Source organism: Poecile atricapillus, chromosome 1 (assembly GCF_030490865.1).
Source record: "Poecile atricapillus isolate bPoeAtr1 chromosome 1, bPoeAtr1.hap1, whole genome shotgun sequence".
Taxonomy (NCBI): domain Eukaryota; kingdom Metazoa; phylum Chordata; class Aves; order Passeriformes; family Paridae; genus Poecile; species Poecile atricapillus.
The window spans coordinates 134,430,010-134,456,239 of record NC_081249.1 but is presented as its reverse complement, the minus strand read 5'-3'; the positions used below and the strand labels follow the sequence as shown (position 1 = coordinate 134,456,239).

Genomic DNA, 26,230 nt, shown 5'->3' with positions numbered 1-26,230 from the left:
CCCTCTCTCAGTTTAAAACAGTTGTCCCTTGTCCTGTCACCACATACCTTGGCAAAAAGTCTGTCTTTCTTATAAGCTCCCTTACATACTGGAAGGTCACAATCAGGTCTGCACGGAGGCTTCCCTTTTCCTGGCTGCACATCCCCAGCTCTCTGCCTGTCCTCACAAGGGAGGTGTCTCAGCCCTTCCAGCATCGCTGTGGCCTCCTCTGGACTTGATCCTACAGCCCTGTTTCTGTTGTGCTGGGGTCTCACTGGCATGGAGGACAGGAGGAGAGTCAGGACAGGACCCCAGCAATGGCAAACAGCACTGCAGCATCCCACAGACGCGAGATTTTCACATAATCACAGAACTGTTGGAAGGGTCCTCTGCTTGTTCGGTCCATCTCCCCTGCTAAGGCAGTGTCACCCAGAGCAGGTGACACAGGAATGTGTCCAAGTGGATTTCAATATCTCCAGGGACTGAGATTCTACATTCTCCCTTGGCCAGCCTGTTCCAGTGCTCTGCCACTCTCAGTGTAAAGATGTTCTTCCTCGTGTTGAGGTGGAACTTGTTGTGTTTCAGTGTACGGCCATGGCTCCTTGTCCTGTCGCTGGGCAGCAGTGACAAGAGTCTAGCACCATCCTCTTGGCACCGGCCCCTGAGATACCTGTACGCTGTAATGAGATCTCCTCTGAGTCTGTGCTAGTCTCCAGACTAAACAGGCCCAGCTCCCGCAGTCTCTCCTCTTAAGAGGGAGGCTCCAGACCCGTCCTCATGTTTTGGACCTTCCGCTGGACCCTGTCAGGTAGCTCCGCACCTTCCTTACGCCGAGGAGCCCCGGGCTGGGCCCAGCACGCCCCTGGCCCAGTGCCCCGCTTCCGGGTGAGGCCGCGCCGAGCTCCTCCGCGCCAGCAGGGGGCGCTGCCGCCGCGCCGGAGCCGCTCTGGTACCGCGCGGGGCTCGGCCATGGCGGCGGGCGCCAGGAGGGCCGTGTGAGCGGAGCGGAGCGGGTCGGGCGGCGGTGGGGTGCGGTGGGATGAGTGGGATGGGGGCCGCTGGGGCTCAGTCGGGGCAGTGGGGTGAGGAGGCGGGTCAGTGAGCGGCGGTGTGTCCCCGCAGGTACCCGCTGTTCCAGAGGGGCGGCCCGCAGCTGCGGATCTTCCGCCCCAACTTCTTCATGCTGGCGGTGCGGCCCGGCGTGCCCCAGCCCGAGGACACCGTGCAGTTCCGCGTCTCCATGGAGTGAGTGCCGGCATGGCCGCTGCGCTGGTGGGCTCAGGGGTGGCAGGCCCGAGTGCCGCGGCCGGGAAGGGGCTTCTGCATCAGGCACACCTTGCAGAGGGCGGCGAGGACACTGATTTAGTGACGAGCTTGGCGTGGCTCCTCTCCCCCAGTGTCAGTGAGGCTCAGCCTTCCCAGGGACGGGCTTGGGAAGAAGGACGTGCTTATTGAATTTGAACCAGAGTAAGCAAGGTGGTATCCTTTTTTGTCAGGATTCTTTCAGCCTGACCAGTTTGCTGGCACACATTAGAGCCCATAACACTGTGTCAGGTTGTGGTAAGATCAGCAGCCCCTACTCAGAATAAAGAAAGGTTGGGCAGTGAGAAAGCCTGCTGAACACAGAATATACCTGGCGTTTTGAATGATGAGGCTACAGAGGATAAAGTATTTGACGTTGTTACAGTTTATGGATTATAAATCGCTGTAGCAGTGTGTGGTCTAGGTTGAGTTTACACTTTCATGTCGTAAATCTGTCTTGGTTAAAACAAGAAGATATATTTATTCTGCAGTATCAACCAGTCTCTAATTTATTTTGTTTAAATATCTACACTTTTTTTTTTTTCTTTCTATCCCCAAAATGTTTTTTCATTGCTTAGAATGACAAAATTGGATATCAGGAATTACCTTGAAAGAATATACAATGTCCCAGTAGCTGCTGTGAGGACCAGGATACAGTATGGTAAGTGCAGCTGAATAATGCAAAAGCATGAATAAAGCATCTCTGCGCAGCCAGAGTAGACTTTTACCTTTCAAAAGGACTGTTAGATTTCAGCAGACTTTGGTTCCAGGTGCTTAGCTGGTGATGTTTGTTAGCATTGTTGTTTATTCATCCCTTCAAATGAACATGCACCACTTCATATTTGAATACTGTTGATTAAATTATGATGTAGGTTTCACTCTAAAAAGAAAAATCTGAATTTAAAAAGGCTAATCATCCTTAGAGTTATCTAGCTTGCGCTTTTGTAGTTGGTACTGTTAGTCCTTGAAGACCAGGGGGTATGTCCCTTCAGAAGGAACTGCTTCATGTTTTTTAATACATGTAGTAATTAAGTTTAAATTCAGCTGTAGCCTTCATTTAAAAAATGAGCTGAGTTTGCATGCACACACAGGAGGTGTTACGGCGTAAAAAAGGCAAAGTTTGTAGAGCAAATAAAAATACTCTGTTGAACCAGTAGATAATGTCAGAAAAATATCTTCACAAACTTTCAGATTTTTATCACCTGTTGTTACCAGATTTCTGCTACAGACTTGATTTTTTCCAGTTGTGGTATTTCTCTCCTGTCCAACCTCTAGAAGCAACAACCCAGATGCCCACCAAAAACCCAACAAAAAAAACCAAAAAACTGACCCAAGAGAAAAACAAAAAATGTTCCTAGTTTAACTTATGCTGAACTCTGACATGGAGGTGGAGGGACTCATCTCTAACTGAAATAAGATAAATTTAGATAATGTCACTTTTACATGTGAATGCATCCTTCCCCAGACCTTCTCTGACTGCAGTTTGGATGTACAGGAATATTTTTCTTTTTTTTTTTATGTTAATTTACATTTTTGATTACCAGGTAGTGTAACTATGGAGTGGAGAGGGAGTGACTTCTTGGTTAGGACATCTTTGATGGCTGGGTTTTTAATTTTTCATGTAGTGACTATGAAAGGAATTGTCTGTTTATAATAGTAAGATTAAGGATAATTTTTAAAGGAATAAGAAGAAAGACCTGTAGTAGTGAAAAATGGAGGATAAAAGAAAAAGCTTCAAAATAAAGTTGTAAAATTCTTAACTTACAAAGGAAAAGTTGTAAAATTCTTACTTACAAAGGAAGAAAAACCTGGAAGTATCATCTATAGAATGCTTATCTGAAAACCAGAATTAAATTAAGTCATAAATACCAAGCACACATATTTCCAAACAGCACTGAAAAATAGTCATGCTTGTCCTTACAACCATTTTGCCCCTCACTGCTAATTTTAGGTGGTGGTTTATAGTCAGGGATAAAAGAGGTTAGAATGCCTAATTATCTGAGAGCTTTAATGTCTGCCTAATGTGAAGGGGTTAAATTGTACTTCCCACTTCAGTTGTGACCAGCATGGTTGGAGAAGATTGAGGTGCATTAGTTTGTTTGGATGTGGAATATAGTACCCTGCAGGGTATATAAACAGTAGATTCAGCTCATCAGCTGAATAGTAAAAATTGTCAGGTTTAAGGTTGTTTAATGGTCATTTTTTCCTTGTCTTCCTGAAGCTGTGGATGTTGCTCTGACCCCTATTTGGGAGTCTTTTCTTCTTGCTTCTTTGCAGACTTTGTGTGTGAAGGCACAATGGTAGCAGGCTGGTGATGCCTTGGTTCCCTGCTTGTAAATGAGGAGAGGAGTGTCCACAAGTTTCAGGACGCTTTAATAATTGTGGTGCTGTGCTGGAAGTGAAGGAAGAGTATTCCTCTTAAATCAGAGATAGCCAAGTCCCTCCTTCAGCTTGGTCTTGCTTTGGAGAACTCAGAAGTCCTGGGAAGTAAAAGGCAGGATTCTCTTCATTTCTGCAGGTGCGAACAACAAGAGGAATCACAGGAATCAGAGGGTGAAGAAGCCAGATTACAAGGTTGCCTATGTACAGCTGGTGAGTTAACATGGATGCTTGTGAGGAAAGAGGGAGGCACTGTTAACCAGCCTAACTGTTAGCCAAGCTGAAAGTTACGGCCAGTGAGTTGACCTGGTTGGCTGAATATTTCTTCCAATCCTCTAATAGTGACAGTTTCTTTAACACATTCCAGAATGTAAAGAGATTTAAATGACTTGGTCTAAAGATCAAATTCAAACAAATGGTTATTTTTAAAGTCCCGTGTTGGTTTGAGGTCTGTCTGTAGGTTGTGGGCTGATGTCATAGGGTGCTGCTTTGCCAGAGAGTTTCATGCTGACCCTGTACTCTGTGTGCTGGAAGGTTCACGACTTGTGTGGTTGATGGCTGAAATGTCCAGTAAGTGAAAGAATATATTGTGAGGGTAGGGAACTTCTTATTAAAGGTCTTTGAATTTCAGAGAAGACTAAGGCTTATTCCTTGGAGAGCCTTTAGTCACGTCTAAACAAGCATGCTTTGTGGCTGAACCAGGCTCTGAAACATACATTGGTAGCCCAGTGGAAAAGGAGCTTCATGTTCTTGTAAATTTCTTTCGTAACAGGACCATATTATAGTTTAAACTTCTGTTGGGCTTACCTGTCTTTATGCAAAAAAGAAATGCAACCAGTTACAGAAAACCCCTTCACATTCCAAAATGACAAAGGGATGGTATTTAAGGTTGTAAAACCATAAGCTCAAAATTGCAGTTGGCAACACAATGTCACTGTTACTCTGTCTTGAGACAAGGACTCAGTATTGGGAGAGCACTCTGTGATCTTAAAGACTGGCTAAGACTTCATATGGATTTGAGGTCAAACTTAGGAGGCACAAACAGTGGGAAATCTGAATTTTAATATTTCAAAGTTTAAATGTGCTTAGAAGTTTTTCCCCTTCTGGGAAGGGGAGAAGAAAGAAAAGTGAGGATGGGGTGATTTTCTAAACAGCCCTTACCTAATTAAAAGAATAGTATAAAGTGAAGTATTACTAAAAAGTAACAGAACTGTATTTATATGAGAACAATAACAGAACAATTTATATGAGGAGTAACTTTGATTTACTCTACTGATATAAAAGGCAACATCATCTCTCTGAGGATTTTACAGTATGATGGCTAAAACGCACATTCCTTTTCCAAGGAGTCTCTGCTTTGGTGAGCAAATTCTCCCTCCTGGATTGTTTCTGCTAGGTTTTTGTTTGCTGGAGAGCAGGACTGTACAATTAAGGAGTGAATGATTGGATTGATGATGTTGGATCTCACAAGTTGCTTTCTTTGAGTGTTGTTCCTTTTAGTAGGTAGTTGCAGGCACTTTCCATTGCCACAGCCTCCTGCTAGTGACTTCCTTGCTTTTAGAAACTTGTTTGCCAAGACTGAAGCAGTGTTTCTAGTGAACTACAGTCAGTTCTCAAATTTTATTTCACTGTAACGCAGTCTTGTGTTCTGTGTCTGCTGAGGTGAAAAGGAGGTAATCGGCAACCCGTGCATACTCAGGGGGAAGGCGTGGGAAGCAGAATGCTGCTGCTCTGTTGGAGCAAGATGCTTAAGACAGTACCTTTGTGCATTTATTTCACATTCAGCCTCTCAACCTAGAATAGTTGCCATAACCTTAAGGGTTGGTCAGCCCAGGTGTGGGGATTTCCCGAAACTAGCTTGGTATTGGAGGCAGGTGCACAGCAGTAGTCTGGTTGTTCCTTCAGCCTCCCATTTTGTCTTCTGGGCAGTGCATGGGGCCCTGTTGCACTGTGGCTCATGTCTCTTGGTACATGGGACAGCAAGAGTCCCTTATTGCCTTACACTGCAGTTACCATACTAAGTTCTTAAGGAGTGCCATGTTTTCCATCTCTTCCATGAACAGGGTCAGGGGACCACTTTTTTGGTGGTGTTTTTCATGTCAAGGGAGGGAATCCTGACTGTTTGCTAAACTCTCGCCAGTGAAGCTTGGTCTCTGTGTTTTTTCCTCACCTCATTCCTGGTCTCTATTTTTTTTCCTATTGCTGTGGTCTGTTAATTCCATAAATATTTAGGTTTCTTTATTCCTCCCCCTTTCTCTTTTTACTTTTGTTTGTTGCTTTTCATCACTAGCTCTGATGTCTCAGACAATGAGCTCCCAGCTCTGTGTTCACACCAGCTTGAAACAGTGGGTGAAACCAGAAACCCAGTGTCCTTTCTGAATCTAAAGGGTTTGCCTTCGTTCTCATTCATGGTGTGATCAGGCTATTACAGGCCCCATGCAGTCCATTGTTAATATCTGCCTAATTTAGGAAAGTCTGTGGTAACCACTGTAAAATCCTTATTTTCATGAGAATTAGTTTGCATCTGCCGTGAGTCAGAGTAGCCGGGCTTTCCCACCGTTTTTACCAGCTGTGTTTTCTCTCATTAATCCAGTTTCAAGTTAAAACTGCTTATGACTGGAAAAATACGGATGTGTTTTTGGAAGGTCTTGGGTTGATCTTTCTGTTTCCCACTAGGTGGAAGTATTGCTCTTTCCAGTGTGACTTCGCAGTTGTGGTACAGTTTACCTGAATGAAATTGAGTTTATTCTCATGAGCAGTTATGCTTCCCTGCTTCATAAAGCATCACCTTATGTGTCCCAGTGCAACACACACATCCATTGACTTACTGCAAGTGTCTCAAAGGTGGAAGGTGTATGAAGTCATAGTCAACATGCCCTTAGGTGTCAGACTAGTACCCCAGCTGTTTCACATGTAAGAATTGTTGTCCTTTCTTTTCCAAATACTATTTCTTGGAGACTCAGAGCTGTTTACTTTATTCTCAGGCAGTAACTGGACAAATACATGATCTGTCCAAGCATAATATTTTCACACTAAAAAAATACCTCAAATCATAGAAGGCTGTGGATCAACAATATCTTGCCATTCCCGAGCCTGCTTGCCTTTTTTCCGCTTTTGGAATGTGGTGAGAAAGGTTTAAGTTAGACACTTATGGCCCTATGTATCAAATGCTACTTTTCTACACTGCTCTATTTTTTTAAATTAAACCCAAGTTATATATCTTTGCAAACTAGATAAAATAAATGTAATACAGCAGCTTTTCTCCTTACTCCAATAAAGCTATAATTATTGTAATGAAAAGAAAAAAAGAAGAAAAGCCAGTGGGAAACTTTGCGGTTGCATTAACATCAGGGAAATTAAAAAAAAAACAACAGCAACCCCTCCTTCTCCTCCTTCAGTGTTCTCACTGGTTTAGCTTAACAGGTGTTAGTACCTGTGGGAGCACAACTGCAGACAAGCCTCTGGAATCCAGATCTATTTTTAATTAAACCTGTTTTGAGAAATCTAGTGGAGATGGCTGTAAAAAGGAGTCTGACCTTGTCAGTGTTAGGACTAACACCCATGTAGGTGCTTGAATGATGGCACCGGTGGGAACATTTTTGCAAATGCTTTCTCCTCAACCCCCATTTAGGGTGTCCTGTATATTCACAGTAATTAACCTATTTGCACATTAGATATGACAGCAGTTTTATTTTGAATTCAGAGGAAACATGGATGATCCATATGCAGTGTTGTTCCTGAGTGGATTTTTGAAGTTGCTTTCTGTGCTGTTTTGCCATATGTTTTAGCATCAAATGTTACCACTGCAGTAGTAGAATTGTTCAAATGCACTGGATTATTAAATTTAGCTGCATTTGCTGCTACTGCTGGACTGAATCCTGTGCTTTTGGGAGTCCAGCATTTTTGTAGTTAATGATAAACATCACTTTTTTGTTAATTCTGAAGGACAGTAGTAAGTGCTTCAATTATCCAAATAACCAGAAGATCTCACGGTTGTTTACATGATCAGTGTTTGCTGCATCATTGCTGCACAGTAATATCTGCTGATACTCCATTTCTAAACTTTTCAGGGGACTCAAAGGTCAGAGAAGTGTAAGTGAGTTTGTGCTGGATAATCCTTCCAGCAGTTTTCTGACGTGAAGCTCAGCAGTGGAAAGGCCAGCACTTGACTTCATAGGCCTAATTACGGTCACTTAACCTCTCATTAAAATGAATGGAGGCAGTTTGTACCACTCCTTTGATAACTCCTTAAACAGACTCCAAGAACAAAGTGTGTTTTCACCCTTTCTTTGGACAAAGGCTTGAAATCTAAAGGGAAAATAAATGTTTGATACTTAGGTCACTTTTTATCATGAATGATATTAAAGCATTTAACAAAAGAATCCTCATAAGGCCTTGTATACAATTCACTTTTACTTTTGGGTAATGCTGAGTTGAAGATTAAAGCTGTGCAAGAGTAGAAGTTTAATGGGTCCCATTTCTGTTTTCTCAACACTGGACCACACATCTCACTTATGCATAACCTTAGTGGGAAAAAGGAAGGTCTCTGGGAACAAAACTGAGAACAACAATGTGTAAAATCGTCATGTTGCTTTTACTATTTTAGGTGTTCAGTGCCACCTCTCTGACTTGCTTTGTTTGGGGCTTTTTGTTCTTTTTTTTTATTGGTATTGTAAGGCTTAGCTTAAGAGTGAGGTGAACACATGGTGGTAGAGCTTACCCTGACAAATTCCAGAGTATCAGGGGATCACTTCACATTGGTGAAGAAGATCTTCTGCTGTCAGTGTGCCATCCAGTTCCATGACAGACTGAATTATCCAAGGAAAATTACTTTTCTTCCAGTGTCTGTCTTTTTTACAGGACTTTCTTTTAGCACAGCTGTGTTGAGTAGAAAGGTGGTGTTATCTTCTCCCCCTTTCTCTGTGCTTCTAACTAAAGTAACTATGCTGTCAGATGTTCTAAAGCAGAAGCAAGTTCTAGCCTTTTTAGAGGTTACTTCAATTTATGAGAATTTCCATAATTCAGCAATTAAACGGATAAATATATTGCAAAAGGTAAAACTGTGAACAAATGCAAGGTTTTCAAGTAAGCCTGAATCTTCCTTTCCGGTTGGATATGCCAGCACTTCATGTTCTAGCAGTTTGTAAACCAGATAAACCCTGATGAACTTGGTAAAAATTGTTTGCTTTATTCCAGTAAGGATTTCATTCTGAGGATGCATTTATCATATGTTTGTCAGATGGTTGCTGTATAGAAGGAAAAACTTCTGCAAAGAAAAAGTTTAAGAAAAAGCAGCACTGTGTAAAGGAGTGACAATCCTTCTGTTCCTTTGGTAGGCTTTTTTTTAAGGAGGTGGCATATGAGCTTGAACCTCAGTAGCCTCTGGCATTATGTGGAAGATGCACTGAGTGTAAATAAGCCTGGACAGACTCACAATCCTTTATGTAAGCTGATGCCTTTTGGTATTTTTGAAATTTTGAAATACCCAAGATACAGGCTTCTTCTGAAAACTAGCTACTGAGCATGCACAACAGCTATTTTTCATACAGCTTTCATCACTCCAGAGCCTTAACAGTGCAGTATTACTGCAGAGTATTGTTACTTAAGATTTATCAACCTTCAGTTCTCAGGGTGTAATGTCTTGGCTGTTTCAAATCGTGTTTGGCTGCCAGCCAAAATCAGAATTTCTTCACAAAACAAGAGCTGTAAAGAGCCAACTTGTCTGTGCTGATTTTGATTTATTAAAAGACTTCAGATACAGATTGACATTTTCAGCTCAATATTTGACTTCCACCAGCCTTGAAATGGGAACTGTGAGCACTTTGATAAACAGCTTAAAGGTTTGTCTGGTTTTGCTACAGCCTCTTTGTGTATCTTTTTTGTTTTCTTCCCTCTTTTTAAAATAATAACTGTTTTGCAATGCTTAGTGAATTAACGTGGATGTTGTTAGTATGCTTTAGGGACAGCTTTCCTTCATTCTCCAATAAGGAAAATGCATTGGTCCTGGAAGCATACCAGAAGGAGAGTGCTGCATAACAAGAGCAGTCCCTTACTACACTGTTACCAATATAAATAGTTCTCAGATTTTCAGTGGAGGTGGTGTGCCTACCATGTTAGCCTGAGTTGTTTCCTGACTTGTTTAACTAAAATGGCTTCCTCTCCAGGGCAGTCAGGTCTTTAGTATGGGCCCTGTCTGTTCTGTAGGTACCGCAGGGCTGAGTGACCTGCCCACAGCGCAGTTAAAACACAGCAATTTTTTTGTCTTAGCAGATTTCTTTCCAAATGCTTCACTGTGCTAAAATCCTGAGCAGTGCTTGGCCTCAAGGGTGCTTGTTGCTGATCTGGCTATAGGAAGGGGATCAGTAGGCTGCAGTTTTGGGCTTGTTCAAGGACGCTGGTAAGGCCAGTTTCTGTGCCATGAAATGGGACTGTGCTATAGCTGTCAAAGGACAGCTATTATGAGGATACCTGTTGCTAATTTAAAGGTACAAAAGAGCTGAAACCCCAGAGTGTACACCAATGGAAAGGAAAACCTTGATATGTTCCACTTGAGCTTATCCAGGCTAGAATCAAGGAAAAAGCAATGTACACAGCAGCTCCCCTGTTGTTTTTGTAGTATGGTCAGACTCTTAGGAAACCCCCAAGAAGTATGCGCTACAAAAACAACCGGAGCATTGCTGGGTAGAGTTGGTATTTTGTAGATTCCAGTCTGGATAATCTCATCTGGGATAAGTCATGCTTTTTTCTCTCCAAAGCATATGAGGTTTAGATTTTTTTCACACCTGTCATTTGCCAGGTTGAGTGTATATGATTAAATAAAACATAGTAGACATTCAGCTGGGTCAGGGACGTGGTGATGCTTCTGTTGGTTTTATTTATGTCATATTTCTGACGCCCAAAATACACAGTAGGTATGCTGGGGAAGGCTCCTTTCATGTCCTTTGTGGAACTATTTCATAACTGAGCCTCTTGTTTGGTTATATTTACTGCATAAATTTAAGGACTGGCTGATCTGAAAAAAAGCCAAACCCACCTGTTTCCATCTGAAACAGTTACATGCTTTTCTTGAGATTTCTGTATGCAAAATGCTGCCAAAGAAGTTAATATATGGCAATGTTTGTAAGTGTTTTGGAGAATAGTTTTAGGGTTATGGGTGACCAGTTGCAAGTTTTATTATGCAAGATCCCATACCGAATGGAAGGGCTGATGTTGAGTTTAATGAAGTTGTGCTTAGAGCAAACACCACTAAAAATAAGTAGGTAATATTAATAATAGTATATTTCCACAGAAGAATGTTTTCCTGCTGTTAGATAAAAACCAGAGACCAAGCAAATGTTTCTTTTCCAAGTGGGAGACATAGATCTGATGATGATGTTTCACTAAAATGACTTGTCTGCTAGGCAGAATGACTGATGCAGATGTAATCACTTTAATCTCATTAGTGATATATTAGACAGATTGTTCCCACTGTAATTGTTTTACACCATAGTCTTTATGTCTGTTGATAAGAGACCTCTGATATCTGTTATTCTGTATTCCCACATTGCACCCTACAATAACAGCTGCTAGCACTGCTCTCTCTTACCCTTAGCTGAGATCTAAACAACTACAACCACTACTCATATCCTGAGTGTTAACATAATGAATGCCTGCTCCTCTGTGTATTTCCCTGGTGGTGTTACTTTAATAAAATCACTTATTTTGCTCATCTTGTTTTTACTGTATGACTCACACAACATTTCTGAACTGATTCAAAGTCTTTGAAGAGATGTTCATCTCCTGATCATTCATCTGTTAAAAAAAATAAAAAGTATCTTCAGTAGCACACAGAGGAGGAGAGGCTTAAAGTTAGCTTTTGAGGAGAAGGGATGTACATGTATCTTGGGGACATGGGTGGAAAGAGATTTTGGGGTGTCACGAGGTACCGTTCTGCACTAGTTGAAAATTGAGGGTGGTCTTCCACCCTAAGATCATAGCTACTGCAGAAAGGCTGGAATGTCTCTCTGACCATTTGTTTTCTCTTTAGGGCCAAGGACAAACCTTTCAGTTTCCCAACCTATTTCCAGAGAAAGAACAAGACGCAGAAACTCGCTCTTTCGATGACTTCAGGGATAAATATATGGAGAAAGAGAAGCAGAAGCAGGAAGGTGACCCCAGACGAGGTGGAGTCCCTGATTGGTTTGGACTTTGATGCAACAAGCCAGCTGCCTTCCTTTAGGCTCAGAGGGATTTTGATTAGCGCAACTTGCACTCTTCTCGTAATGATCGAATGTTTATTCTTGAGCAGCCCTTGCTAACATGTTTTTTTTCTGGCTGTTTGTGCATTACTACAGCAAAATGGGCGTGAGGAAATAAAAAGGTGAAATAAATCTGACTGCACCAGGTCTTTTCTGTGAACATGTGGACTATTTCTAAAATGTGGAATTCCTTGTTGTCATTTCTGACTATGAGAGTGTCATTGTGCTTATCTTTTTTGTGATGCTGGATTGTTTTGAGTAGAAATAGGGTATTTAATTTCCTAGGATACATACAGTTTGTATTGACTAGAATGTATAAAAGTCAAGATAGGTTAGCCAAAGGTGGACACAAAAGTGTAGAAAATTGGACTATAGGCTCAGGATGTAGGGTTCACTTATAGTCACTTACTGTGTCCTCCTATCCTGTTGCCTTCCTTGCAGTGACCCCTCCTTTCCTGGAGAAATGCATGTGATCTTATTGTACTCTTGTAATAGCTGTGTGGCATTTTGGGGACAGGGTTTATGGGACAGGTTTGTGACTGGGCATGTATGTGTTTGATCCTGTTAAACATCACGGAGCAGACAAAGGTAGTGCACATCTCTGCTTGCTGTTATGCAGTGCAGGTAGCTGTCCTCTGTGAGCAGCCTGCCTTAGAAATGTTTACTGGCATGGTTGTGTTAGTTAGTATTCCTTCCCTTCCCCACAGCTACCTTGCAGTGTTGGCAAGTGTCCTGTGTGGACAAAGTTGTATTGGCATATAAATGCTTCTGCCAGTGTAGCCTGTTTTGTGCTGAGGACTAATAAAAAGACTCTTTTTACTTTTTCTGGTGTAACTCCCTCAACTTCCAAGTTACTGAAGCCAGGGCAGTGGTAGAACTTTTCTAGGCCTGCTGGGCTGCCACGTTCAGTGTTTTCATTTCTTGGCTCTGTGGCTGTTTCTCCTCGCTCTGATGAGGATATTTCCTCTTTTCCTTTGTGAAGTAATATGCTCTGCTGTTGTGTCAGAAATAGTGGGGGAAAAGGAGGGCTAGGAAGGAATTCACAGATGGAGAAGGGTGTTTCTGCAGGCTGTTGCACAGCACATGCAGGGTTAAATGTATAGCTAATGTTTCCCTGGCTTTTGAATTCTGCCACTTAGAGCAATTGGCAGGGTAGTGAATGAGCCCATGTCTTCAATGCTTCTACCCGGGTGCTCTCCTTTATTGTTCTCTGTCTGAACTTCTTGTTTGGACAGCTAGCAAGATGTTTACAAGGAAACAGCTGTTCTCCAGAGAGTCAATCCAAGCAGGATTTTACGCACCCCCTTCTGTTCATTAGTCACCTCTTTCTCCCTGCTACTTTCCTTGTGCATGACAGTCCACCTCCTTCTGTGGTTTTTTTTCCTTCCCCCCCCCCCCCCTTTTTGTCCACTTTCCAAGGGGGATCGGGTATGATCTAAGTTAGCTGGTACTTAAACAGAGAGATGCTCTTGGAGAGGAGGGAGATAAGGGAGGATTTGCTACTCCCAGCCTGCCAGAAGAGTTACAATAGTAGATGTGGAAAAATACTGACTTCACTGAAAACAGTTCATATGTTTGGCATATCTGCAAAGGCAACATTTCCAGCGTTTTGTAGTGACATGTGAAACTTCGGGTTAAATCAGGAGCTGGCCTACAGATTTAAAGTAGGGTGACTGAATTTTTCTGGGTGCAAGGGTCTCTCTGCTGTACAGAGCCTCCTCCTTCCCCCTCCTTTCTTTAATACATTTTTTAAAGGAGCTGTTTTTCAAACTCACAGTATGGAGATGACCTGTATTGCAACTTGGGCTATGTTCCTTCAATATAGTATTATGGAATTTGCTATTTTCTCTTCACTGTCCTTTGTGGTTATCTCCAATGTGTGTAACTTGATCTTTTTCACCATGGTGAAGATAGAAAGGGCTCATCTAGTGTTGCCATATGTCTTCCTAACTCGTTGGTCAGCCTTGAGCAAGCAAACAGTATGTTAGTTCTGGATACATGGGGCTGCATTAGGTGTAACAGCAAAGATAGATTTAACCATCACCCTCTGCCTTCCCTGTTAATGGTCAGGAGTTGTTGGAGTTGCTGGCTTCTGTACTGGCATTGAGAACCCAAGATCAATGAAATTTATTTGCCATCCCAAATGTGCTCTAGGCTCAGTGAATATCAAAAGCCACTGTGCAGGTCTACCGTGCTTTGCTACTCTGTGATTTCTCCATGGACAATCAATTTCTAGCTCATGTTCAAGGCAGGTTTCTATCTAGAGTGGCACAAAAGGGAAGAAACAGAGATGCAAATGTACCCATATCTGTATGAAGTTGCTGTAACGAAATTCTGGTAGATACTCAAGCTACATAAGAGAGCAATCATGTAATCCTATAGAAGAGTTGGAGTTGGAAGGGACCTAAAAGATCACCTAGTCCCAAGCCACTGTTACTTGGCAGGGACTCATTCCTTGATGTTACTAGCTACCTCTGAAACAGTATTCCTGTGAAATTAAAGGAAGATTAAAAAAAAGGGAATAACATTATTATGCTTTAATGCTCTCAGTGAGATTAAAAAAATCTCGAGTCTTTCCCAGTCCCTTCTTGAACTGTGTTTCTGAAGAAGTGCTAGTGGTTAATGATCTGCTGCTTCAGTGCTTCACAAATCCCTTCCCCCAAGCTGTACAGGTGGGCTAAAAGATAAGAGATGATACTTTAATTCAAAGGCACAGATTGTATCAGATGTATCAGAGAGAAGTGCAGCAAACAAGTCCTGAAACTAGGACAGGGACTCAGGGTTTTTTCTGAGTTTTGTTCAATGTACTGTGCTCCTTCTAGCACATCCTGATGTTTGTTTTGGGTGATGGAAATGGCCAGAAGCTCCTTGAAGTCATATCTAGCCCTGCTGTCAGAGGTGTTGAGCTGTCCTTGGCTATGTCAGCGGACATACCTGTGGGCCAAGGATGTGGATATACACATGAACAACTTCTCCAAGGACCAGAGTAATGACTTGGTTGAAGAGAATGATGTTCACTGTGGTGAAGGAGAAGCCACATCCTGTGTTTGGCGTGCACAGCTCTGCAGCTACTGCTTTCTCTGACGTGCAGGGGAGATGCTGAACGCAGTTTCTTTCCTCTCTGAATGTGTGCAACCCCCCAAAGAGTAAAGTGCTGGAACAGCCGGCGGATGTACAGTTGGCTGAGCTGGCCGGTCTGGTGCAGAAAGGCATCTGGTTATGCTGAGTGAGTGCTATCCCAGCAATACCAGGACACTTCAGAGGGAACATGCAATTTCTTCTGGTTTTTTTGAAACAAACCAAGATAAATTACAGAGACAGTGTGGAGGTGACTAAGTGACTCCCCTAACATTACACCTTAGAAATGAGAAATTGTGTTGTAGGTGGTGCTCCGGTGGGCACTAGGGACAGGTTCCTGCAGATAACAAAGTTACTGAGTCTTATAATGATTTGTCATCACCTGAGCCTTGCTATGTGACCTCAGATGGTTCAGCACCGCCAGTAAGTGGTTAAATGTAAAGCTGTGGTAGCTTTATCTTCTGCGTTAACCAGACTGTAGAATTACAGAATTGTTTGGATTGGAAGGGACCTTTAAAAATCATCTAGTCCATCAATCTTGCGATGACCAGGGACGTCTTCAACTAGATCAGTTTGTTCAGAGTGCAATCCAGCCTGTCCTTGAATGTTCCTAGGAATGGGGCATCCACCACCTCTCTGGGAAACCTGTTCCAGTGTTATACCATCCACATGGTAAAAATCTTCCTTATCTCTAATCTACACTGACCCTCTTTTAGTTTCAGACCACTGCCCCTGATTCTATTGCAACAGACCCTGCTAAAAAAAATGTATCCTCAACTTTCTTATAGACTCCCTTCAATAGTGAAAGACCGCAGTGGGGTCTCCACAGAGTCTGCTCCAGGCTGAACAACCCCAACTCTCAGCCTTTCCTCACGAGAGAGGTGTTCCATCCCTCTAATCTCTTCATGCCCCAATTTAGGAGCAGTACCTTGCAGCTGGCCTTGCTGAATCTCACAAGATTCCCACTTCTTGATCTTGTCCAGATCCCTCTGAATGGCATCCTGTCCCTCAGGTGTGTCAATGCATCACGCAGCTCCCATACTGCAACCCCCAAATTATACATCGGATGACAGAAAAATACATTCAGTGATTTGATCTACTCTTGACCCACTGCTATTAGCAGTGCTGAGTGAATGAAGCAGTAGGAAAATTTGGCTTACTTTATCCAAGGCGGATTTGCTGTGGAAAATATCTTCATGGCTGGGGAATGCCTGCTCCTTCCAGGTTATCCCAATGACATCAAAGCTGGGGTTTTTATTTCGGGAGAACTATTTTACTTATTTGAATTTTCAGGCTCTAGGACAGACTACTGCTTCTTCAGCTCCAGCATGTTTGTGGAATGGCTCGCAGAGAGCGGTGAGGGTTGGATAGAAGACGTCTGCTCAGTGTGTGCAACAGGGCAAGTACACAAAGCAAGCACTATTTTTCCTGGGAAGACTGAAAGCTGTAAAACCGTTATCTTGACAATGCTGCTTTCTCCTGAAGTAGAGTTCAAGGACTGCTCAGAGTCCAATTTAAAGCAGTTGTCTGAGAATGGCTTTCCAGGGTGGCTTATATGCCAAGGCTCGTAGGTACCGTGGCTAAAAAGGAACATTGTGATAATCCCTTTTGACCTCCTGAATGACCCATACCATAAAATTTCATGCTGTATTTTCTGTGCATAGGCCAGAAGCTTGTGGTTGAATCTTACCTGGAATAGATTTCAAGGTTTGTACTTGACCAGCATTGCAGGACCAAGTCATTTTCCTTGGATAAGCTGGGCCCAAACAACATGAAAGTCACCAACATGTTGTCATTTGTCCTGTGAATTACACAGAGTGGTCGTAATGGGGAAAACTGAGCATCGCTTCTCAGGAATCGTGTTTGTTGAGAAGGGAGGTAATTTCTGTAAATATTATTTTCTTTAAATGCAAAAGGTTTTAGACTAGATAAGATGACATAGTGGTTGAGCCATTTCTTGTGAAGTGATTTATGACTGTTTAGACAGCATTTAGCTCTTTGTGTATAGTATGGCTTATCAAAGTGTGTGCTGCTGTTGCAGACACTCCCAGCTTGCGGAATTTGGGAAATATATCACAGTCACTTATTCTGTGGCTTGAAAACACATTAATTAGGGCCTGATGCAAAATTCATTGTTTTTAATTACAAAACAGGACTAATTTTCAGTCTCTTAACCTGTCCTGCCTTCTGCTGTTGGAAAATGCTACAAATAAAAAGTGATTAAGATTTTGGAGAATTTGTGCAGTGGAGAATTTTCTTCGGTGGTGACTGGAATGTTGGAGAGGTCACACACAGTGTTTTAGACAGGTAGGTCTTGCTTGGGGTCTAGTCCTTAGTGCTATCTATGTTTAATTTTCCAAAGTTCTTGTTTTAGGAGTCAGACAATGTCAGTGATTCAAGGCTTGGAAAACTCCCATTCCTTAAAAAAAGGCTTGGGAAACTCCCTGTGTTGATTTGTGATTTAGAAGTGTTTTGACTCTTGTCTACCTGTATGCACCTGGAAAAGAAAAATTTCTCAGAGACAGAGCATAATTTAACTAAAAAAGTGAAATGAGCAGACTAGAAAGGGAATGGCTGTGGTGTGGGCAGGTGTTATCCTCCTAAATGGAGGGAGAAGACAGGGAGTTGTTCAGGGTCGTGTCTATGTGGTGCATTTCTCGTGAGCCTGCACTAAAAACAGAGCTGTTGAAGGTTTCTTAGGTCATGAAAAGAGCCTGCTGCAGATTGAGCCGTGCCAGTGCTTGCACACATGGTAAACCCAGTGTGTGGTGTCTCACAACAGCTGTCAAAGACTGGTCGTCATACCCAGAGTCTCTAAACATCCTGTTTATCCTTGCAAGGAGGAACACTTGATTGAAAGATAAATACCAAAAAAAAAAAAAAAAAGAAAAAAAAACCAAAACAAAACGAACCTCAAAACTGGTGCTAGGAACAACATTTGCCCTTGGGCTAACAAACCTGAAAACAAAAGAAAATAAACATGGGATGGAGGCAAACACATTTCCACACAAGCCCAAATTCTAAAAGGGATTTAGGAGCTGAGCTTGTTTTGGCATGCTTGAAAAAGAAAATGCCATCTGGGTGCCAGGATTCTTAGGGCTCTCTATGTGTGTGTGTGCATCAGGGTAAGAGCACAGGAAGAGATGGGGTGTCTGTGGTGATGTGAGGGGGAAATGGCAGACATTGGAGCTGCCAGAAAGCTTTATGCAGGGTCACCCTTGGGGCATAGCTTGCACATTTTATTATTTTTTTTTTAAATTAAACATGCCAAGAAAAAAAATCTTTGAGTTGGCAGGAAGATTTTTTTTTTCTTCTTCTCCCTCTGTTTGTTGTTCATTTGTCGCTGCACTGGAGGTCTGTTTACTTTGCTCAAGAGAATGAGGGACCCAAGAGACACTGCTCAGCATGCAAAATTTTTATGGAAGGGGCTAGAGGAAGAGAAAGGCAGGAACTTCCAAGCCTTTTGAAACAGAGGTGGGCTTTTTCTTTTGCTTCTTTGCCCAATGTATATTTGGTCTGATGCTGCTACTGCTTGTGCAGATGTAGCTGGGCCCTGGACTTCAAAGATGGGTGCTGTTAAGGGCTGATCAGGCAAATCTCTACAAGGTCAATGTGAGGAGGCCTAAGATGCCTTAAGACTTGATGTTGAAACTCTGAGCTGCTCTAACACTGCGGTGCTCCCCACTCTGCCCATGGGTTCTCTCCTGGTAGATTGCTTTCAAACTGGAGATGGTGCTCCTCTCTCCTAGCACCTCCCTGTTGACTCTTCTGAATGAAGTTTGGGATGAATTCATGACCATGCCATTACAATAATCTCATGGATGAGGCAAGGCAGCCCTTCATTCCAGGGATTTAGTGCTTTGAAGGGGACTTTTCCAGGGCTGTGGCAGCCTGCTGCTGCTGCTCTTTGTTGCTTTTGATGACTCAGTGAACTTCTGAATGCTTCAGTTTCTCCAGATGGGCTTAATAGTGATTGTGACCTGACTGGAGATCCAGCAGAGGAGGGAAAGTGGAGATCGGTGTTACTTTTGCTTGTTGGCATCTCAGTGGATGAGACAGATTTGTCCAGCTGGATCTTCTTCATATCTTATAGTGCTGAAACAACTAGAGAAGAAACTAAGGGTGCTGCGCAAGTGGGGTGAATGGCTTTAGATTAACAGATGGGCACACCCCTGGGGATATTTTTTGCATGTGCATTCTTCTAGGTTCTGGGCAGTGAGAGCAGTGGCATGTGGCCGACAGAATTCTGCAGTGTGAGGCAGGGCAAAGGAATGGCTAATGAAAGCAATGGATAATTCCACTAAAGCAGACTTTAGAGCTAAGTGGTGTTCTGCCATTTGGAATTTTTCTTATCCCTTTTGATTGGTAAAAGAGGACAGGGACTGGTGGGTCTGTCCATAGCCTCAGTCTTGGGTTCAAAGCAGCTGCTTTCTGACCCAAGTCAGTTCTGTATTGCCCTAATACATTGCAGAGCAGAGGTTTCAATCAACAGAAGGTGCTGACTCTTTTTATTTCTATGTTCCCTGTTTTAATTGATGGGAAGGCTGCTCAGCAATCCCAGGACATCTTTCTCTGTTGCAAAGGTTCCCTTAAATACTGGCACACACCATGTTATTTTGGCCACTTTGTCTCCAAGAGGAGGGGGAGTGAAGGAGACAGCTGTGATTGTAGAGAGAAAGACCCCTTGTGAAACGATATTGAAAAGCCTGTAAAATACTAATTCTAGAAGAAGGAGAAATGAGAAACAACATAATTAGAGAGATGGAGTATGCGGAATCACCTTCCTTTGTGATATATGGGAATGGGGACTGTCAGAGGAACAAAAAAGAAGACAAGATAGAAACTGACATAAAATGTTTTCACTCAACAGTGGGTTAGGTTAGTGTTGTGCAATTCTTTGCCACAAAATAACAGGGCCAAGAACTTTGCTGGATGCAGACACACTCTGACTGTTTCTGTGGATAACCAAGATATCAGAGAGCTAATGGTAATATTAAAAGAACAAGAGTTTTGGGAAGTTGTCGGTGCCATGTGCGTCAAGGCACAAGCTGTTTCCAGCAGATGGAGATGGGAATAGGAAGAGACTTACTTATTTCAGAAGTGAAATAGTCTGTGAGCTGCCTCTTGCAGGGTTTCTTTTTCTGACCTTTGGATCAGCCTCTGTTGTGTTGCAGAATCCCAGCCGAGGTGGAGCTTGGGAAAGACATCAGGCTTGGAAGCTGTCTCAGCTACAGTACATCCAGTTATGTGGTAGATGCTGTGGGGATGTAGAGCACCCTTCTGCATTCTTCAGCTGCTAGTTGTGAACATCTTGATTTCCCCTGCCCCCAAAAGAAAGCTTGTTTCTGTGGTCTGAGAATCGGGAGAGTGAACTCCCAAACTGTGTTCAGCTGAGTGCGGGGCGGGTCATATTCAATAATGTCAATTCCGTAACATCTTTCTGCCTTCATTTTGTGTCATAGAAATTATCTAGTGGTGATCACTCTCCTTTGGACCCTGCTTGTCTTTCTGGCTAAGATCTAGGTGTCCTTAGTGAAAAGTGCCCCCTTCTTTCCCTCTTTAGTGGAGTATGACACTACACAAAATATTGATGTACTAAGGTTGAAAGCTGGTTTCATAATTTGCTTATTTTTAAATTCACTCTTCTAGATATCTGGAAAAAGTAGCAGAGGGGCTTTGAGCACCTTAGCTGTAGAGCTGTGCTGTTTAGTAATAACTTCTCAGCAAAAGAGCTGTTTTGTTTTTATTGTATTTTCTTTTCACTGCTTTTAATAGCTATAAACAACCTCTGTGTGGAGTGTATCTTGAAACTTGTGACCAGCTGGGTGAGGGGCCTTCGTATCAATTTCAAGCCTGTGGAGAAGAGAGCATAACAGGTCCCTGACTGCTCCAGCCACTTCCTGCCTGCCAAGGAATGCTGGAAACAGAGGTCATTATTGCACAAGTAATTAAAGGTTCATCAGCCCTACCTCTCTGATTGCTTAAGGCCATTGTAGTAAGGGACAAATACTCCTGCTTGCCCACTGTTATTTGTTTTCTGCTTGCTGTTTTTCTTGGCTTGAGAAGAGGAATTATGAAGACTCTTGAGTAGGATCTGGGAGTGCTGTGGTCTAATGCATTTGGCTGTAGCCCTGGGTGTTTTGTGGATTACTCTAGTACTGAGAAATGGAGTGCCTTCAGGGCCCCCTCTCTTCCTGCTTTTCCCCAAGATGCAGACACCAGAGAGATGGCTCTCAAAAAGCATGTTGCCCAGGCCCTGGCACAGGGAGGGCAAAGAAGCCAGACTTGGGAAGGTCTGTAGAGCTGTGCCTCTGAATAGCTGAAGTGCATCCTATTCTCATATTAGCAGACACAGGCATTTACTGTTACGGAGATGACTCCAAAAATGTGAGATTGACTTATACTGGGAGGTTTTCCTATGAATTTTTTAAAAGGGATTCCTTTCTCTTTCTGTGGCTTGAACTCTGAAGTTCACATTTTTGTATGTTTTCTCTCCGTTACAATATGCAAGAAACTTTCTTTCAAATAGACACTGAGACTCACTTATGATCAGGGGCCTCTTGAAAAAAAAAGAAGTACCAAATATTTTGCGTCTTTGACAGAAGCACAAGAGCAGGACAGACTGAGCAACCCACCCTTTAACCATCTGTCCCTCAAGATCTGGAGAGTCTTATCTTTGAGGAGCACAGCCCACAAACATGGGATGTCATGTTGCTGTCCTCCAGATTTACTTCTGTGGGTGAATGATTGTCACCACTACTAACCGAAAGAAATGAGCCCCCATTGTGCTGAATCTCCTTGTGCTTCAAAAACAGTGGAAGAAACACCTGAGAAGGCAAAGAGAGCTGGCTTTTGGCCTCTTGGTCCAGTAGCATTGTGAATGAGTCTTACAGTACGGCTGGTACAGGGTGGGCATTTCCCTCCCTCCTGGCAGTGTAAAAGGGGATTGAGCTTGGACCGCACCCCAAAAGCCTCCTTGTCAGTAAAGATGTTTTGCCCCTGAGAGCCTGGCTTCAAGGGCTTGGCTGTAGCTCAGAAACAGCTTGAAGGGCACATGTTGGGTAGGCAGATGGAGCGGGTGATGGAGATGATCTGCTGAAGAAGTGTGGAATGAGAAGAGGAGCGACAAAAGGGCCGCCGTGTGGTTGACCCCGTGAGAGGGGAGGAGGGGAAGAACTCATCTCAAAAGCAGCAAGGAGCCAGCAGCAAAGTTGCCTGGAATATAAGGCAGAGGCAGAAAAAGGTTGGTGGAATGATTACACCTGAGGCTACTCTATGTGTGTGTCTGCAGGGGAGTTGAATAACTCCTTGGTCAGTCTGCAGGGGCTGTCTAATCAACAGTCCTGTGCCAGTCACAGCCCAGGATGCTCCAAGGTAACACTCATCCTGCTGGAGAGCGGAGGGGTGTCTCCAGAGGTCCCAGGGGCGCTGCATCTCCACACGTGAACGCAACCCCCCAGTGTGGCAGCCTTATGAGAGACACTGTGTAATGGCCTGTTTTGAATTTGTATTTCATTTGCCTCCCATATGGGATCAGTTTTTCCCTTTTCTTTATTTTTTTAATAGCGTTTTTCCTAGTCATAATAATCAGTGTTTCCCTGCCTTCTCCCCTTCATTTTTCACAGCTGGCTTTGATTGGTTTCAGTCCTGCAGATGCTCCTTTGGACCCAGAAGAAGGGGCAAAGGTTCTTTTCCTTTTCAGTTCGAGGCAGACAGCCCTGCCGGAGGGCTGGGGGTGGCTGGGGCTCCCAGACTGGCCTACTCTTTGCTGTGGCCCCAGCCGGCCTCTTGTGCATCTGGTGAGGTTTGCCAAATTGCAAGATAATTTCTCTGCCAAAGGCCTGGGGAAGATCACAAGTTGTTGATGGCGTGCATGCCCCTTCTCTTGCACCGTTCAAAAACAACTGTTCCTGCAAACAAGAGGGGCAGGATCCCCAAACGCCTCGTGCTCACAGGCCGTGAGTACAAAGGGCCAGAGTGCATCTGCAGAGCGTGTGCCGACACTGACTCAGATTTCTGGGTCTGTGAGCCATCAGGCTTACAGCAACTGCAGCCCCACGTGTCTGACCGTGCGAGGTCCGCGGTTCTGCATACGGGGCGTGATTAACCTGCACAGCCCTGTGTCGTGCTCCACCAAAAGGAGCTGGCAGGCACACCAGTGCAGAGCACCCTGAGTGCATGAATTGGCATGGGAAAAAATAGTTACTGGATGGGCAGGCAAGCCTTCCTGATTTTTTTAGAGCATGAGTCAAACACGAATTGCATGGCAGAAAGGAGAAACTTCCCTCGGAGGCAACTGCATGTGGGGTTTCTAGCAACTTCCTTCAAAGCAGCTTGTGCTGGTCACTGTCGGAGATGGACGGTTGAGCTGACAGTCATTCAGCTGATCTGTTATGGCTATTCCTGCATTCCAGGCACCATCCAAGAGAATGAGACATAGCATTGCACAAGACCAAAAGAAAGTAAATGTTTACAGGCACAACGCACATTTCAGCTTGTTACATGTTCCTGAGCAGTGAAAGAAACGAAACAATAATTAAAACAGGTCCCAAGTCTCAGTGTGTATCTTGGCTCGAAGCACTGTCCTCTTGGAGCGCTGCCTCTGCCTCTCTCTGATCCCTGCCTGAGCAGTACCAGTGGGCCATTGCATCCAGGTCAAGGTCTTTCCAGTTACTCCAAGTACGTCCCCTTTCTGAGAACTGCAAGAGCCTTTCGGTGAGGTGATTTTATGATTTGTGACGGAGTTGGGTGCTTGTTGTTTTCCCAGCACCTAGGCATGCTGGGATCTCCCAGGAGATGATTTGCCTTGGGCATCCAAAGTGTCAGGGTAGGGGAAATTATAGATGGATTTATTCCCATGGGAGAAGGGTAGAAAAAGTAGAGTAGCACAAGTGACGTGGACATTTAAATAATTTTTTCCCTGAATGATCCCTTTTTAATGGTCTAGCTTGTCTTTGTGTGCACTCAGGGAAGAAATTAGGGTGCAATGAAGCAGGTGTAGTGAAGGGCTGTGTTGGCATATCTGACAGCTCTGCCAGAAGGGAAGCATGTGAGCAGCTACCTCTGCTTTCCTGCTCTGAGCACAAGGCTGGTCACACACAGCTCAAAGGATAGGATGTCTCTGGCTGTGAGTCAGGTGGGTGCAGGAGAGAAGAGGGCCTCCACTCTGCTGCTCTTTTCCCAAGGAGAGAAGTAGAGGGCCAGGTCGGAGGAGTTGTTTGAAATGAAAGGAGTTGTTGCATGAAAGGGTGAGGCAATGGAGTCTTCTCTTGAGAGCAAGGAAATGGGGAGAGAGTGGAGGGGTGACTGAAACACTCCTCCAGAGTTGCTCTGTGCTTGATGGTACCTCCTGCCAAGCTGTGAAGCTCTTGCAGCATTGTCTTGGCCTTCACAACAAGAGAACTTTTGTTGCCCTGCAAGTCAGTCCCTGGCAAGGAGAAAGGCCTTTTCAGTAATGATCAGCCCACCATGCACATGGCACAGAGAGACAGACCTCCCTCCATGTGTGCATTACCCTGGGCTCAGGCATAGACTCGATATCCACATGAGCAATAGCTGTAGCTGCTGACTCACATCACTTTTCTTGGTTCTCTCATTTCAGCAGTGAGCTGGCCAGATATTATTCATTTTATTTGAGATGTCTGCTGAAGGTAAAAATGTCTAAGCTTCCTGTAAGGCACAGATGAAGTCCAAAAAGCACACAGTAAATGTGCAACAGACTATTTGAGAGCACACCTACAGCACTGACTAGGGCCCATACGTCAGGCAGAACAAACGTCCACAGCCATTGCTTAGTCTGCAAATAGGTTGGATTTGTTGTTTTGTTTGCCACATAAGTGGTGTGTTTAAGAGGTGGCTGCTACATGGCCTCTTGTTTTATGTGACTGAATTATTTACAGACCTTGTTGTTAGGGGGAAATGCTGACTTTTCTGTAAGGCAGGTTACAACCTGCTTCTATGCTCTGTTACAGCTTTTCTCCATCCTTTGGAAAACCAGGTTTAATTTTAGACTTGACAGACCATTCTGAAGGCAAATGACAATACTTAAATGAAGTCAGGGGAGGGAAGAAAATAGCTCTTCAGTCACTAAGTTATGAAAAATTATTATGATTTAGGAATCTGATATTTGTGTTCATTCTACTCAGAAACACCAGCTCTTCAAAGTTTTTGCATAGTTAAATCTCCTTATTAACTTGGATAGTGACTACTGTTGAGGAGAATCCAAAAAACTGAGCACCATTATAAACAGTCACTCACTCTTACAGAGCGTGTAGGGAATCTAGCTTGGGAGTTAAGGTCCCAGAGCTAGTCCTGTCACCAATGATGTGACGTTTCCGTGGATATAGTACACAGCAAAACAGATGGGAATGATGACATTTCTCTAACTGAGAAGTATCCAAAATCTTCCAGTAAAGATTATCTTCTTTGGTCTTATTGGGGTAGCAAAGGCCTGTGTTTAAAGCGGAAGAGCCAGCTTTTCAGAAGTCTGTTTTTTTTACAGAATGCTTGACACACAAGCCATAATTCTGGGATTCTGGTTCCCTTGTTAAGTCCTCCTGCTTTCAGATTCTTGGAGCTAATTTTCATTGACAATAGGAACATTCCTTGAAAAATGCTGATGTAATGAAGTACGTGCTACTTGAGATGAAAAGATTTATTCAGTGACTCCTTTGTGAAGCTTTCGCGAAGTGTTTTAACATTTTTATGTTTCTCCAACTGCCAACAAAATCTCATTGCACCACACAGTTTGCAACATTAGTCAGATTTTGACATGGGCTCACGCAAGAGGCAGTTTTCACAGTCAGGAATCATAAAATGTTAAAGAAATTGCCATTATTTGAAAACTAGACACAGTTCAGTGAAGCAGATGGACTTGCTAACAGTGACTTAGGAGGTCTGTAGCACAGCTGTGTTGACACGGATTACAGACAATCAAAATTGTATATAAAGCACATGCCTTAGTTTTAGTTTTAAGCATATTGCTAACATTTAATGAACTGTGTAACCTTATATGGTTTATGTATTTTTGTACTGTAGCTGCAAGTTATGCTAAGGCCTTGACTAAACCTTCCCAGAAATCTGTACTGCTATTTGTAATGCAGGCACACAGACTGAGAGTGCCAATAAGCCTTTGATTGAATCTTGATTAATGTAAATACATTAAGCCTGTAGGTGCCATTCCAGCCCAGGGAGCTTCTTACTGCTTTTAACCATGGCCACATCAGAGTTAGAGCCCTTTTGCTTCAGATAATTTC

The 26,230-nt window shown here is 43.4% G+C and overlaps 1 protein-coding gene across 3 annotated transcripts; it reads left to right on the top strand.

Moving 5' to 3' along the window:
* Window positions 1-874: 874 nt before the first annotated feature.
* Window positions 875-12,029, top strand: MRPL23 (mitochondrial ribosomal protein L23). Of its 3 annotated transcripts, none has more exons than XM_058863599.1 (5): window positions 875-974; window positions 1,102-1,224; window positions 3,800-3,873; window positions 8,997-9,104; window positions 11,687-12,029. In XM_058863599.1, exons 1-5 carry the CDS (start codon window positions 949-951, stop codon window positions 11,761-11,763), a joined length of 408 nt encoding a protein of 135 aa, XP_058719582.1. In that variant the 5' UTR covers window positions 875-948; the 3' UTR covers window positions 11,764-12,029. The 3 variants fall into 3 exon arrangements, with proteins under 3 accessions (XP_058719582.1, XP_058719573.1, XP_058719591.1); XM_058863590.1 differs by lacking the exon at window positions 8,997-9,104 and adding an exon at window positions 1,860-1,942 and having other exon boundaries at window positions 876-974; XM_058863608.1 differs by lacking the exons at window positions 1,102-1,224; window positions 8,997-9,104 and adding an exon at window positions 1,860-1,942 and having other exon boundaries at window positions 933-974.
* The last annotated feature ends 14,201 nt before the right edge of the window (window positions 12,030-26,230 follow it).